Below are 14,456 nucleotides of genomic sequence, written 5' to 3'. Positions count from 1 at the left end.
AACCTCAAAGAAGATCCTCTGCGATCTCTAGGATCATCTCTTCCTGCAGCTCTTGATCTGCAGTACACGGACTGGGCTTCAGGGTGCTATCTCTCTGGTTCTTCCTTCCTCACCTAGCAAAGCCCAGAATAAGCCTACTGCCTTCTCCCGTGGGTGGACTGCTGAAGCTGCTGGCAGCCTGAACACCAAGGTCAGGTCACAGAATTTCTCTGTTCCAAACCCGCCCCAAGCTCCTCTCTCACCCAGAGCTACACGGCCAAATCCTTTCCAGTGGTCTACAAACTCTGCTATGATCCAGCTCACATCCTCTCTGGCCTCCTTCGCTCCTCTCCCTACCTTGCTCACTCAGATCCAGCCACATCGGCCTCCTCCCCTGTCTGAGATACACCAGGCCTACTCCTGCCTCAGATAGGTTGCACTGGCTCTTTCCAGTCTGGAACTCTCTTCCCCCGTGGAGCCACGTGGCTTAACTTTGACTTCTTTCAGGTCCTTCTCAGATGTCATCCCCTCAGAGAGGCTTCTCTGGCCACCTCATTAAAATTTCCCCCCACTCCTCCCACTCCCTGCATCACTTATTACCACATACGGTGCCCGCAGCTTGCGGAACACTGCCTGCCTGGCATAGAGTAACCCAACACACACTTGCTTTGTAATCAGACCATGGTCTCTCTCACCGGAGTCTCATCGAAAGTCAATTTCCTGGGTCAGAACACACCTGGCTTATGCCTGCCCCCTCCCCTTCACCCTGCATTAATGGGCAGGGGAGGGGAAAAGAGATTGGCAGGTTCACCATGCCGGACATAGAACTAGGAGAAGAAGGAGCTGCCAGATTTTAAGTAACTTGGGTGCATTGAAGCCACTCGGGGTGGAGTGGGGGGTTGAATACAGAGATGACATGATTTGACCTCTGTCTAAGTGGGTTCTCTCCTCCACATTGGGAGAGGAGGGCAGAAGGCGAGTGATAGGTTGGCAACATCCCGGGGGGACACATATTTACAGAGGGAGACTGCGAGGTGGAGATAAATTAAATAAATAGGTGGTTGGGGGTATAAACAGCAAGGAGGGCGGGGGCTGTCACAACACCTGGGCACAAGGTCGGGAGGCTGAGGGTATTGCTGCTGCTGCTGGGGTGTGGGGCTTGGTCCTGCCACCTCTCCCTGCCTGCAGGGCCCAAAGCAAGGCACTGATGCAGGGGGCCCAGGTGTACCTCGCCTGTGCCACCCAATCTCGAGCTCTGCCCTCCCACTTCGATGCGAAGGTAGCCCAGGACAGAGAAGTCCCCTCCTCGCTGGTTCTGCCACCTTTAGCTGTTGATGGATACAAGGCTGATGATCTGCTCCAGCTTCTGGTGCAGCTTAGATGAAGTAGACAAATTCTTTCAAAGACGCAAATTACTGTAAGATGAGAAGACAAAAAATAATATCTGAGGAACTATAACAAGTAAGGAAGATGGATTCATATCTTAAAACCTCCTCATAAATAAAACTCCCAGCCAGGTACTATATTTATTACTCCTATCAAATATTTAAGGGAGAAATTGTGCTAGTCTTATACTCTTCTTCTCCAGTAAATACAGGAATTGGAACATTATTATCATGAAACAAAAAACAGACTTTTAATACATCTGACAAGAGGTTAATATCCAAAATACATATAGAACTCATACGACTCAACAAGAAGAAAACAAACAACCCAATTAAAAAATGGGCAGAATACCCAAACAGATATTTCTCCAAAGAGGAAAAATAGATGGCCAACACACATATGAAAAGATGCTCAAGGTTACGAATCATCAGAGAAATACAAATTAAAACCACTGTGAGATATCGTCTCATGCCTGTCAGGGTGGCTATCATCAATAAATCAAAGGACGACAAGTGCTGGCGAGGATGCGGAGAAAAGGGAACCCTCATTCGCTGTTGGTGGGATTGCCAATGCGTACAGCTGCTATGGAAAACAGTCCGGAGGTTTTTCACAAAATTAAAAATGGATTTACTTTTTGATCCAGCAATTGCACTTCTGGGTATTTATCCAAAGAAAATCAAAACAATGATTTCTAAAGATTTATGCATCACTATGTTCATGGCAGCACAATTTACAACAGCCAAGATATGGAAGAGACCTACATGCCCATCAACAGACAATTTAAAAAAATGAAACCCTACCATTTACAACAACGTGAATGGACCTAGAGGTTCTTATGCTGAGTGAAATAAGTCAGAGAAAGATAAATATCATAGGATTTTGCTTATATGCGGAATCTAAGGAACAAAAAGAGCAAACTAATCACAAACAGACTCACAAATATAGAGGACAATCTGGTGACAGCCAGAGGGGAGGGTGTTTGGGGAGCTGGGAGAATGGGGTGAAGGGTTAAAGACGTACAAATCAGTAGTTGATAGATGGTCACGGGGATGGGGAGCACGGCAAAGGGAATGCAGTCAGCAGTAATGTAATGGCAGGTGAAGAGCCAGAGGAGAGAAAGAGCAATTAGGGAGGATCATTTTATAAACTATATAATTGTTTAACCAATGTACTATACACTTGAAACTAATAGTAAACTAAAAGTTTTTAAACATTAGCAAGAAGACAACTACAGACCAATATCCCCTGTGAACATCGATGCAAGAAAATTAACGAAAATATTAAGTGAAATTCAATAATATATTAAAACACTAATGCACCAGATCAAGTGTGGTTTCTTCTAGAAATGCAAGGTTAAAGGACTAACGCAACTTGATTTCAGGACTTAGTCTAAAGGGACAGTAGTCAAGATGGTGTGTAACTGGTGCCACCACTGACCAGTCCCTCACAGATTCGCCCAGAGTACTTACAGCCCTTCAAGTTTTACTCATGGTAAGACCCTATACAGGGGTACTATTTTTTATCTTTTAAACTGTATTTCCACTGCATCTTTTCTACGTTTAGGTGCACAGATGCTTATCATCGTGTTAAAATTGCCTACAGTCGGATAGTTATGTCTTTACCTGTTGACGATTTCTTTTGCTGAGCAGAAGCTTTTTTAGTTTGATGTAGTCCCATTCGTTTATTTTTGCTTTTACTTCTCTTGTCTTGCAGGTCAAATTCATAAAATCCTCTGTAAGTCGAGGTCCTTGAGTTGCATTCCTACTTTTCTTCTATGCATTTCATAGCCTTGCATTATCCTTTGTATTTCTGCGATGTCAATAGTAATTTCTCCTCTTTCACTCCTGATTTGGCCTTATAATCAGGTCCTTAATCCATTTTGAGTTAATTTTGGTGCGTGGTGATAGACAACGTTCTAGTTTCATTCTTTCGCAGGTGACCTTCCCATTTTCCTGGCATCATTTCTTAAAGAGGCTTTCCTTTCTCCAACTGTATGTTTTTGGCTATTTTGTAGAAAATTTTTTGCCCACATAAATATGGGTTTAATTCAGGACTCTCGATTGTTTTCCACTGGCCCATGTGTCTGTTTTTCTGCCAATACCATACTTTTTTGGTTACCGTCCCTTTGTAGTATAATTTGATGTCGGGCAGAGTGATGCCTCCCGCCTCGTTCTTTTTTCTCAGGATGGCTTTGGCGATTCGGGGTCTTTCGTGCTTCCATACAAATCTGATTTTTTGTTTTATTTCCTTAAAAAATGCCGATGGGATTTCGATAGGGATTGCATTAAATCTGTACAATGCTTTAGGTAGTAAGGTCATTTCGACTATGTTGATTCTTCCAATCCAAGAATACGAAATATCTTTTCATGTCTTTGTATCTTCTTCAATTTCTTTTAACAGAGTCTTGCAGTTTTCGTCATATAGATCCTTCACATGTTTCATTAAATTTATTTGTAGGTGTTTTATTCTTTTTGTTGCAATTGAAAAAGGAATTATTTTTCCCACTTCTTTTTCTGACAATTCATTATTAGCGTATAGGGACGCTATGGATTATTGAATGCTGATTTTGTATCCAGAGACTTTATGTGCTTATTGTTTCTAGCAGGGTTCTTGTTGAGCCTTTAGAGTTTCTGTATAGAGAATCATGTCATCCGCAAATAGCGACACTTTGATTTCTTAGTTTCCTATTGGGATGCCTTTTATATCTTTCTCTTGTCTGACTGCACTGGCTCGGATAGTGATAGCGGTGATAGTGAACAGCCTTGCCCTGTTCCTGATCTTAGAGGGAAGGTTTTTAGTTTTTCACCATTAAGTATAATGTTGGCTGAGGGTTTGTCATAGGTGGCCTTTATTATGGTAAGGTACTTTCCTTCTATACCAATTTTGTTAAGTGTTTTGATCACGCATGGGTGCTATATCTCATTGGAGGCTTGTTCTGCATCTATTCACATGATCATACGATTCTTATTTTTTAAGTTGTTTATGTAGTGTATCACATCAATCGATTTGCATATGTTGAACCATCCCTGTGCCTCTGGGATGATCGTGGTGTATACTCTTTTTAATATGTTGGTGTATTCAGTTCGCTAGCATCTTATTTATGATTTTTGCATCTGTGTTCATGAGAGATATTGGTCGGGAGTTTTCTTTTTTGTGTTATCGTTACCAAGTGTTGATATCAGGGTGATATTGGCCTCATAAATTGAGTTGGGCAGTATTGCCTCCTCTTTGATTTTTTGGAAGAGTCTCAGAAGGATAGGTATTAAATCTTTGAATGTTTGATAGAATTCACTGGTGATGCTGTTTGGTCCTGCGCTTTGATAAATCTTTCCATTTCCATACTGATGATTGGTCTATTTAGATTTTCCAGATCATCTTGGTTCAGTCTAGGAAGATTATATTTTTCTAAATACAGGTCCATTTCTTCTAGGTTATTAAATGTATTATTATATACCTTTCCATAGTATTCTTGCATAATCCTTTGTATTTCTGTGATGTCAGTCGTAATCTCCCCTCTTTCAGTCCTGATTTTGTTCATTTGTGTCCTTTCTCTTTTTTCCTTAGTGAGTCTAGCCAGGAGTTGTCAATTTTATTAACCTTCTCAAAGAACCTGCGCCTGTTGCATTTATTTTTTCTATTGTTTTTTGTTTCCAATTACATTCATCTCTGCTCTAATTTTGATTCTTTCTTTCCTTCTGCTCGCTTTAGGCTTCATTTGTTCTTCCTTTTCTAGTTTTTTAAGATGAAGCCTTAGGTTATTTATTTGGACTCGTTCTTGTTTTTGGAGATAGGCCTGTAACCTTATGGACTTTCCTCTTGTTGCCGCTTTTGCCACATCCCAAAAGTTCTGATATGTTGTGCTATCATTATCATTTTTCTCTATGTCTTTCTTGATCTCTCTTTTTAATTCTTCCCTGACCCAGTTATTCTTCAGTAGCATGTTGTTTAATCTCCATGTATTTGTGATTCTTCCTACTTTCTTTTTGCAGTTGATCTCTAGTTTCAAAGCATTATGATCAGGGAATGTGGTTGGTAAGATTTCAACACTCTTATATTTGTCGAGGCTATTTCTGTGTCCCAGTATGTGGTCACTTCTTGAGAATGTTCCGTGTGCACTAGTGAGGAATATGCAAGCAGCCGTTTGGGATGGAAGGCTCTGTAAATGTCAATTATGTCCAGTTGGTCTAATGTGTCATTTAAGGATGTTATTTCCTTATCGATTTTCTGTTCAGATGATCTGTCCATATCTAACAGTGGAGTATTCAGCTTACCTATATGATAGTGCTTTGGTCTGTTTCTCCCTTTAATTCTGTTATTAATTGCTTTATATACTTCGGGGCTCCGTGATTGGGAGCATAGATATTAGTAAGTGTTATGTCTTCCTCGTGCATGATTCCCCTTATCATTATGAAGTGTCCCTCAGTATCTCTACCTTTTTTATTTTGAAGTCTGTTTCACCTGATATCAGTACCGCTACTCCTGCTTTTCTCTGAATGCCACGTCCAGCAAAATATTTTAAAAATATAGTATTGCTATGACACCCTTATTTGTTTTAAACATTTACAAAGTCCTTCCCCACTCCTAGGCCACAAAGGGGTTTCCTCACATTTTCTGGGTTAACTTTATTCAATAATTCAAGGAACGTTTGTTGCTCAACCCTCTTCTAAGCCTCCATGGAGGTTACATACTAACGGGGAGAGACAGTTACGGAACAAAGCAAATAACTACATGATGTAGCCTATGGGAAGATGGTCAGTATTACGGCAAGAGGAAAGAATAGGGAGTGCTGGAATGAGCGGTTTTCCATTGTAAATGGGGTGGTTGGGGAGGCTTTATCGTGAAGGTGAGATTGGAGCGAAGACTTGAAGGAGGTGACTATAGGATTCACTCAGAACATAGCCCCTCCACAAACTCGGGAGACTGAAAACTGCCCGGCCAGCAGCCAAAGAAGGCAGCACACAAAGAGCTTTCAGCAGCGCCTACTCCTAAGGACATTTTCTGCAGCTCCCGTGGACGTTATCTGCTCCTTTAACCAAGCAGCACATCTTGCTCCCATCCATCTAAGAAGGCGGCTGGTCCCCCAGTGAGGTAGCTCCTCCATCTGCTTGCATGCATACAGAAACATTCTGCTTGCTCTTGGTGAGCAGCCGCCCTTTTCCTGAAGCTCTGACCAGCTGCTGCTGAAACTTCTCAGCCTCGTAAGTAATAAACGGCATTTCTCATCTCTCTGGTCCTCCTGATGGTTTTTCTGGAATATCCAAACCCAGGTGCAAGTTCCAGGCCTGGGACTCCCGCATTACAGTAGGGGAGAGGGGAGAGACCAGTGGGGCTGGAACAGAATGAGTGGAGGAGAGTAGCGGGAGAGGGGTCAGAGAGTTGACAGGCACCACATGGTGTAGGGCCTCAGAAGTCAAGTCATGCTAACAGCTTGCCCCTGAGTTAAATGGGAAACAATGGAGGATTGTTGTGCGTTGGATTGTGCCTTCCAAAAAGGATACGTTGAAAACCTAACGCTGAGCCTGTGAACGTGACCGTATTTGGAAATAGGGTCTTTGCAAATGTAATTAGTTAAGATGAGGTCACACTGTGTTAGGGTGGTCCTCATCCAACAACTGATGTCTTTATAAGAAAATCATGTGAGCACACAGAGACAGAGAGAGGAGAAGGCCGTTTGAAGACAGAGGAAGAATTGGAGAGATGAGTCTATAAGCCAAGAAATGCCAAGCAGTGCAGATACCCATCAGTTTTCCGGAGACAGGCACGGGATTGACTCTCCCTCACAGCCGCCAGAAGGAATCGACCCTGCCAACACCTTATTTCAGACTCCCAGCCTCCCGAACTGTGAGCGAATGAATATCTGTTGGTTTAAGGCATCAAGTTCGTGGTACCGGCATGTGCCACTTAATGGCAGGGATACATTTTGAGAAATTTTGTCACCGTGTGAACATCATAGAGTCCACTTACACAAACCAAGATGGTCTAGGCTACTACACATTTAGGCCCTGTGGTATAACCTATTGCTCCTAGTCTACAAATCAGTACACAATGTTACCGTACTAAGTACTGTAGGCAATTTTAACACGATGATAAGCATCTGTGCACCTAAACGTAGAAAAGATGCAGTGGAAATACAGTTTAAAAGATAAAAAATAGTACCCCTGTATAGGGTCTTACCATGAGTAAAACTTGAAGGGCTGTAAGTACTCTGGGCGAATCTGTGAGGGACTGGTCAGTGGTGGCACCTGTTACACACCATCTTGACTACTGTCCCTTTAGACTAAGTCCTGAAATCAAGTTGCGTTAGTCCTTTAACCTTGCATTTCTAGAAGAAACCACACTTGATCGTGGCCCATTAGTGTTTTAATATATTATTGAATTTGACTTAATATTTTCATTAATTTTCTTGCATCGATGTTCACAGGGGATATTGGTCTGTAGTTGTCTTCTTGCTAATGTTTAAAAACTTTTAGTTTACTATTAGTTTCAAGTGTATAGTTAAACAATTATATAGTTTATAAAATGATCCCCCCTAATTGCTCTTTCTCTCCTCTGGCTCTTCACCTGCCATTACATTACTGCTGACTGCATTCCCTTTGCCGTGCTCCCCATCCCCGTGACCATCTATCAACTACTGATTTGTACGTCTTTAACCCTTCACCCCATTCTCCCAGCTCCCCAAACACCCTCCCCTCTGGCTGTCACCAGATCGTCCTCTATATTTGTGAGTCTGTTTGTGATTAGTTTGCTCTTTTTGTTCCTTAGATTCCGCATATAAGCGAAATCATATGATATTTATCTTTCTCTGACTTATTTCACTCAGCATAAGAACCTCTAGGACCATTCACGTTGTTGTAAATGGTAGGGTTTCATTTTTTTAAATTGTCTGTTGATGGGCATGTAGGTCTCTTCCATATCTTGGCTGTTGTAAATTGTGCTGCCATGAACATAGTGATGCATAAATCTTTAGAAATCATTGTTTTGATTTTCTTTGGATAAATACCCAGAAGTGCAATTGCTGGATCAAAAAGTAAATCCATTTTTAATTTTGTGAAAAACCTCCGGACTGTTTTCCATAGCGGCTGTACCCATTGGCAATCCCACCAACAGCGAATGAGGGTTCCCTTTTCTCCGCATCCTCGCCAGCACTTGTCGTTCTTTGATTTATTGATGATAGCCACCCTGACAGGCATGAGACGATATCTCACAGTGGTTTTAATTTGTATTTCTCTGATGATTCGTAACCTTGAGCATCTTTTCATATGTGTGTTGGCCATCTATTTTTCCTCTTTGGAGAAATATCTGTTTGGGTATTCTGCCCATTTTTTAATTGGGTTGTTTGTTTTCTTGTGTTGAGTCATATAAGTTCTTTATGTATTTTGGATATTAACCTCTTGTCAGATGTATTAAAAGTCTGGTTTTTGTTTCATGATAATAATGTTCCAATTCCTCTATTTACTGGAGAAGAAGAGTATAAGACTAGCACAATTTCTCCCTTAAATATTTGATAGGAGTAATAAATATAGTACCTGGCCAGGAGTTTTATTTATGGGGAGGTTTTAAGATATGAATCCATCTTCCTTACTTGTTATAGTTCCTCAGATATTATTTTTTGTCTTCTCATCTTACAGTAATTTGCGTCTTTGAAAGAATTTGTCTACTTCATCTAAGCTGCACCAGAAGCTGGAGCAGATCATCAGCCTTGTATCCATCAACAGCTAAAGGTGGCAGAACCAGCGAGGAGGGGACTTCTCTGTCCTGGGCTACCTTCGCGTCGAAGTGGGAGGGCAGAGCTCGAGATTGGGTGGCACAGGCGAGGTACACCTGGGCCCCCTGCATCAGTGCCTTGCTTTGGGCCCTGCAGGCGGGGAGGGGGTGACAGGACCAAGCCCCACACCCCAGCAGCAGCAGCAATACCCTCAGCCTCCCGACCTTGTGCCCAGGTGTTGTGACAGCCCCCGCCCTCCTTGCTGTTTATACCCCCAACCACCTATTTATTTAATTTATCTCCACCTCGCAGTCTCCCTCTGTAAATATGTGTCCCCCCGGGATGTTGCCAACCTATCACTCGCCTTCTGCCCTCCTCTCCCAATGTGGAGGAGAGAACCCACTTAGACAGAGGTCGAATCATGTCATCTCTGTATTCAACCCCCCACTCCACCCCGAGTGGCTTCAATGCACCCAAGTTACTTAAAATCTGGCAGCTCCTTCTTCTCCTAGTTCTATGTCCGGCATGGTGAACCTGCCAATCTCTTTTCCCCTCCCCTGCCCATTAATGCAGGGTGAAGGGGAGGGGGCAGGCATAGGCCAGGTGTGTTCTGACCCAGGAAATTGACTTTCGATGAGACTCCGGTGGGAGAGACCATGGTCTGATTACAAAGCAAGTGTGTGTTGGGTTACTCTATGCCAGGCAGGCAGTGTTCTGCAAGCTGCGGGCACCGTATGTGGTAATAAGTGATGCAGGGAGTGGGAGGAGTGGGGGGAAATTTTAATGAGGTGGCCAGAGAAGCCTCTCTGAGGGGATGACATCTGAGAAGGACCTGAAAGAAGTCAAAGTTAAGCCACGTGGCTCCACGAGGGAAGAGAGTTCCAGACTGGAAAGAGCCAGTGCAAACTACCTGAGGCAGGAGTAGGCCTGGTGTATCTCAGACAGGGGAGGAGGCCGATGTGGCTGGATCTGAGTGAGCAAGGTAGGGAGAGGAGCGAAGGAGGCCAGAGAGGATGTGAGCTGGATCATAGCAGAGTTTGTAGACCACTGGAAAGGATTTGGCCGTGTAGCTCTGGGTGAGAGAGGAGCTTGGGGCGGGTTTGGAACAGAGAAATTCTGTGACCTGACCTTGGTGTTCAGGCTGCCAGCAGCTTCAGCAGTCCACCCACGGGAGAAGGCAGTAGGCTTATTCTGGGCTTTGCTAGGTGAGGAAGGAAGAACCAGAGAGATAGCACCCTGAAGCCCAGTCCGTGTACTGCAGATCAAGAGCTGCAGGAAGAGATGATCCTAGAGATCGCAGAGGATCTTCTTTGAGGTTTCAGGAGAATACTGATCACCCCAGGTGTGGCATCATATACAATACTCAGAGGGCGCTTGTCTCGGGAGTGTGGAAAATAATTAGACCTATATTAGAAGCTGCTCTGCCCACACATAGCAAATCTGAAAAGATTCAAAAGGATAAAAGAGTTTCTAACTAAAGTAAGAATATTCGATTTAAAAAAGTTCGGAAATAGATTAAGGATTGCAAAATATTTAGCGCACAAGGAAAATTATAGGTTTGTAACAACAACCACCACAAAGTTACCAAGGATGCCAAAAATCAGAAAAATTCAACTCATAGGAGGAAATAAATCAGTCAAATAGAGACATCCCAAGTGAAAGGGAAGAAGAAAACCTTGATCTGCAAGACATGATTGTCTCTGTAGGAAATCCGGAGAATCTACGAAAGAAAGAGCGCCTAGAACTACTTAGTGAGTTTAGCAAGATTATAGGATAAAAGCTATATCAGAGGGAGCTAACTCCCCGTATTCCAAAAACTTCAACAAGCGTTGCAGCCCTTTTTCTCCCTGACCCGAAGCAAGTGCGGTCAGCCACGAGTTCCTATTCTGCTGTCCCTGGGTTTTCTCTCTTCTCTCTCTCAAACTAAGTTCTTTCCTGTTTGGAAACCAACCCAACGGTGACAAGGATTTTGAGAAAACAGAAATCTCGTGAGAGGCATGATTTCTGAAGAACAATTGGGATCGAAGTTTTTAAAAAGAAATTGCAAGTAAACACGCAGGTCAACATCTCTCCCCTCTGGAATCTATCTTACTGGAAGAAGCACTCATGAAAAGTCTTCAATACAAGGATTCCGATGAAAAATTAGCCAGAATCATTTAAGAAAAGGAAATTATATAAACATTCAAGAATTACATTGTTCACCGACATAGTTTTTGAAGCACTATTAGATAGAGGTCATGTCATATGTTCAGTAAAATATTTTCAGGATAAATTAATACTAATCTTGCAAAAATACTCTAAGTAATAACCTTATACATTTCTCTTATCATTATACATTTAATGCTAAATGTCAGAACACAACTAATTTTCATTTTCTTGCATTTCTTAGTTGTCTTCAATTACTTTGTACCACTCTCTGAATCCCAGCACCTCCCCTCCCCTCCAAAGCTGATGACAAAGACAAAGAAATACACGGGCGGGCGCAGTAGCTAAAAGGAAGACACAAAATAAGCTCGGTTTTATTTGCTGCACTGCACAAGTATTTAATCATCCCATTTCTGAGGCAACAGGGAAACAAACAAGTGGGCCTGGAGAAGCAAACGACAATATGGGCAAACCGTGGGGTCCCAGGGAGAGAGTGGCACTGCTCCGGAAATTGATTTCCTGGGCATTGCCCGATTCGGGGGGTGGTCGCAGGATTAAATCCCAGCCCCCCTTCCAAAACTCATGGGAAAAGGTGTCTGATGTGCTGGATGTTTCCCATCACCATGTAAAGACGATTGAAAAAGGAGTTGACAGCATCTTGGAGGAGACCGGGGTCTTCAGCCGTCCACCTGCTGAAAGTGAGGGGTAAAAACCAAGTTAGAGGGGATGACTCCCGCTGCCCCCAGCACACCGCACCCCCTCCTGAGGCCTGACACTTGAGGGAAACTTCCTATCTGTTACAGATCCCCCTCTCTGGCTGACTGTCTCTTAGGTCCGGACACTGGCCGCCACCCCCATGTTGGCCCGTTCCAGAACTGACACAGCCAGGATCCTGCCTCGCACTCTGAACTCAATTCGAACGGCCGGATTGTGGGGCGGGTGCTCGATGTCCATGGCCAAGTGGACTATCTCTGCTTCCAGGTGAGACTGGAAAGGCACATTGATCATGCTGAGGGAATCTCGGTTAAGGTGTCATCCATTAGCGGCTGAACTGGCCAGTGCGTCAGGCTTGCTCGCACCTCAGAGGCTGACCTTCACCCCAGGCTACCCTTCTGGGGGTCCCCCCCCACCTTGCCACACACGATCCCTGTCCTGCCTGCTCTGGCCACATCAGTCTGCCTCCCTCCTCCCTCAGCTCATCTTGTCCTGCCTTCCCTACTGTCTGAGGCCTGCCTGCCCACCCTCCTGCCTCTTCTCCTCTCCCCCTGTCCCTGCCACCAGGCTACCTCAGCTTCACCTCCCGGCTCCCATTTTTGTCCGCCTACCCCACTCCCGCCCCGGGTTGTCCTGTGAGATATCCCTGACCTATCTGTTGGCCACAAGGCCTCAGGGTCTCGTTGGAAAGGATACAAGATGATGCGTATGTCTCCTGATCCTTCAGCCTCTGGAGCTGCGTCTCCACCCGGCCCGGAAGCACGCGCTGCCCATGCCGCATGGGGAGCCCCTAAGGACACTGATCTCACCATTTCGGTTCCAGGGCCACCCAGGCCACGGTGGCCACCCTGCTCGTATTGGGCATCAGGGCCTCCATGATGGTCACAGGCACAGGCACCACCCTGGATGTCAGAGGCAATAGGGCCAACTTGGTCATCAGGGGCAGCACAGCCACCCTGGTTTTCAGGGGCATCAGGGCTCTCCTGGTCATTAGGAGTACCAGGGACACCCTGGTTGTCAGGGCTACCTTGGCCACTAGGGCCGCCAGAACCACTTTGTTCTCCTGGAATGCCAAGAAGACCTTGGCCATTTGGGTCTCCAGGGCCACCCTGGTCTTCAAGGCTGCCGAGGCCACCTCCCGCACCGGGCACACCCCCTGCCCCTTCTTCTACAGCCTGTATGGCAGCTGCGACTTCCCTCATCTCTTCGGAGGCCATCTTGACTGCGACAGCCCTCTCAGCCCGCGGTTGAGGTGCTGAGGCCCCTCAAGGCGTTCCGCTCTTTCAGGCGACTGCTGAGACGGATACAGTGCGCCTGCGCAAGAACGACAGCTTGACACCAGGTCCCGCCAGTCTGGCCCAGAGAGCCCAGGGACGGCTTAGCCAATGAGGACGCCCCCACGAAGCTCCGCCCCCTGAGCCAATGGAACGGCTGCCCTCGCGCTCAGGCTGAGGCCCTGGGCACTTGACAGTTTCCCACCAAGCCTGCCACAGCCCACGCTGGCGGGTGAACCTAAGAGCCTGTGCCAGTGCCAGGACGGTCCCCCTCATGTGTGACAGGCTTGCTGACCTCAGGTCCCCTCTCATGGTTCTCTGGGAATGAGTCTGGGGCAACAGGGCCAGGATCTTCACGTTCTTATCTCTGGGCGCCACACAGGGCTGAGCCTACAAGCCTGCTGAGTTGAGCGCGGACCATCACTGGGGTAGCTCCCAGCAGGAGCCACACCTGGGCTCTGTCTTACCCCGGGGACCGTCCATCCCAGTCCCTGAAGGAGCGTGGATGGATGGCCTTCACTTCTCCAGTGCCATTTTTTACTCCAGGGGCTGTCACTCCGTGGTACCTAACTGCCCCTGGAGGTGGGTAGCCGGCAGTCCCGCTGCCTCCGCCCAGGGCCTCCCGGGCTCCAGGCGCACACACTGCGATGCCTCCAGGAGGCAGGCTTAGGCCCGGGTCAGCTCAGGTGCTCACGATGGACCAGCCAGGCTCGAGGGCTGCAGCCTGGGGAGCACCACCCCATGGACAGGTCCCAGTCGCTTGCCCCTCTGCTGGCACAGCTCTCATGGCTCTGCCTTCCCCAGCAATAGTCGTCTGGCACTCAGGGGTGGGTGAGGGGTGGGGCTGGGGCTGGAGGTGCCAGGGTTCATCGCCTGGGCGGTGACCCTACTGGCTGCTGGAGTGCTGAGTGCTGGTCTACTTCTGTGTCTGTAAGGGGGTCAGGGTTAACAGGAAAGGTATAGCTACAGGCGCGCAGGGCTGGAGACAATGACAGAGCTCATAAACTGCATTCCCCGTGGTGCCTCCAGTCTGTGCTGGGATCCCCTGATGCCATGGCGAAGTACCTGGGTTGGGTCTGAGGGGCGGGACAGGAACCTCAGTCCAGGCTGCTCAATCCCCACCCCATTGCTGACGATGCCTTCTCACCTTCTACATCCAGGCCCAGCAGCCTTCCCTCGTGAAGGTCAGAGACCAAGGCAGCATCTGCCCCTCTCTTGTACCGAAGTTTATGTCCCTGCCACCCCTCACAGTT

General features: G+C 46.2%; 1 protein-coding gene across 1 annotated transcript; it reads right to left on the bottom strand.

Moving 5' to 3' along the window:
• Positions 1 to 11,666: 11,666 nt before the first annotated feature.
• LOC118607704 (EKC/KEOPS complex subunit LAGE3-like) lies at positions 11,667 to 13,146 on the bottom strand. Its single transcript, XM_036226412.1, has 3 exons — positions 12,626 to 13,146; positions 12,096 to 12,224; positions 11,667 to 11,907 (listed from the first exon to the last, which is right to left on the bottom strand). The coding sequence occupies exons 1-3, from the start codon at positions 13,144 to 13,146 to the stop codon at positions 11,796 to 11,798; spliced, it is 762 nt and encodes a 253-aa protein (XP_036082305.1). The 3' UTR covers positions 11,667 to 11,795.
• Between the last annotated feature and the right edge of the window lie 1,310 nt (positions 13,147 to 14,456).

Source organism: Rousettus aegyptiacus, unplaced genomic scaffold (assembly GCF_014176215.1).
Source record: "Rousettus aegyptiacus isolate mRouAeg1 unplaced genomic scaffold, mRouAeg1.p scaffold_m13_p_9, whole genome shotgun sequence".
NCBI lineage: Eukaryota > Metazoa > Chordata > Mammalia > Chiroptera > Pteropodidae > Rousettus > Rousettus aegyptiacus.
The sequence above is the reverse complement of the archived record's forward strand: the minus strand, read 5'-3'. Positions and strand labels throughout refer to the sequence as shown.

Bases quoted from the DNA above. Each gene is read 5' to 3' on its own strand.
- LOC118607704 (XM_036226412.1), bottom strand. From the start codon at position 13,146: ATGGCCTCCGAAGAGATGAGGGAAGTCGCAGCTGCCATACAGGCTGTA. The intron at 12,225-12,625 runs GTATCCTTTCCA...AGATTCCCTCAG, and splicing joins GGAGACATACGCATCATCTT to CATGATCAATGTGCCTTTCC. The intron at 11,908-12,095 runs GTCAGTTCTGGA...CCTCACTTTCAG, and splicing joins CGAGGCAGGATCCTGGCTGT to CAGGTGGACGGCTGAAGACC.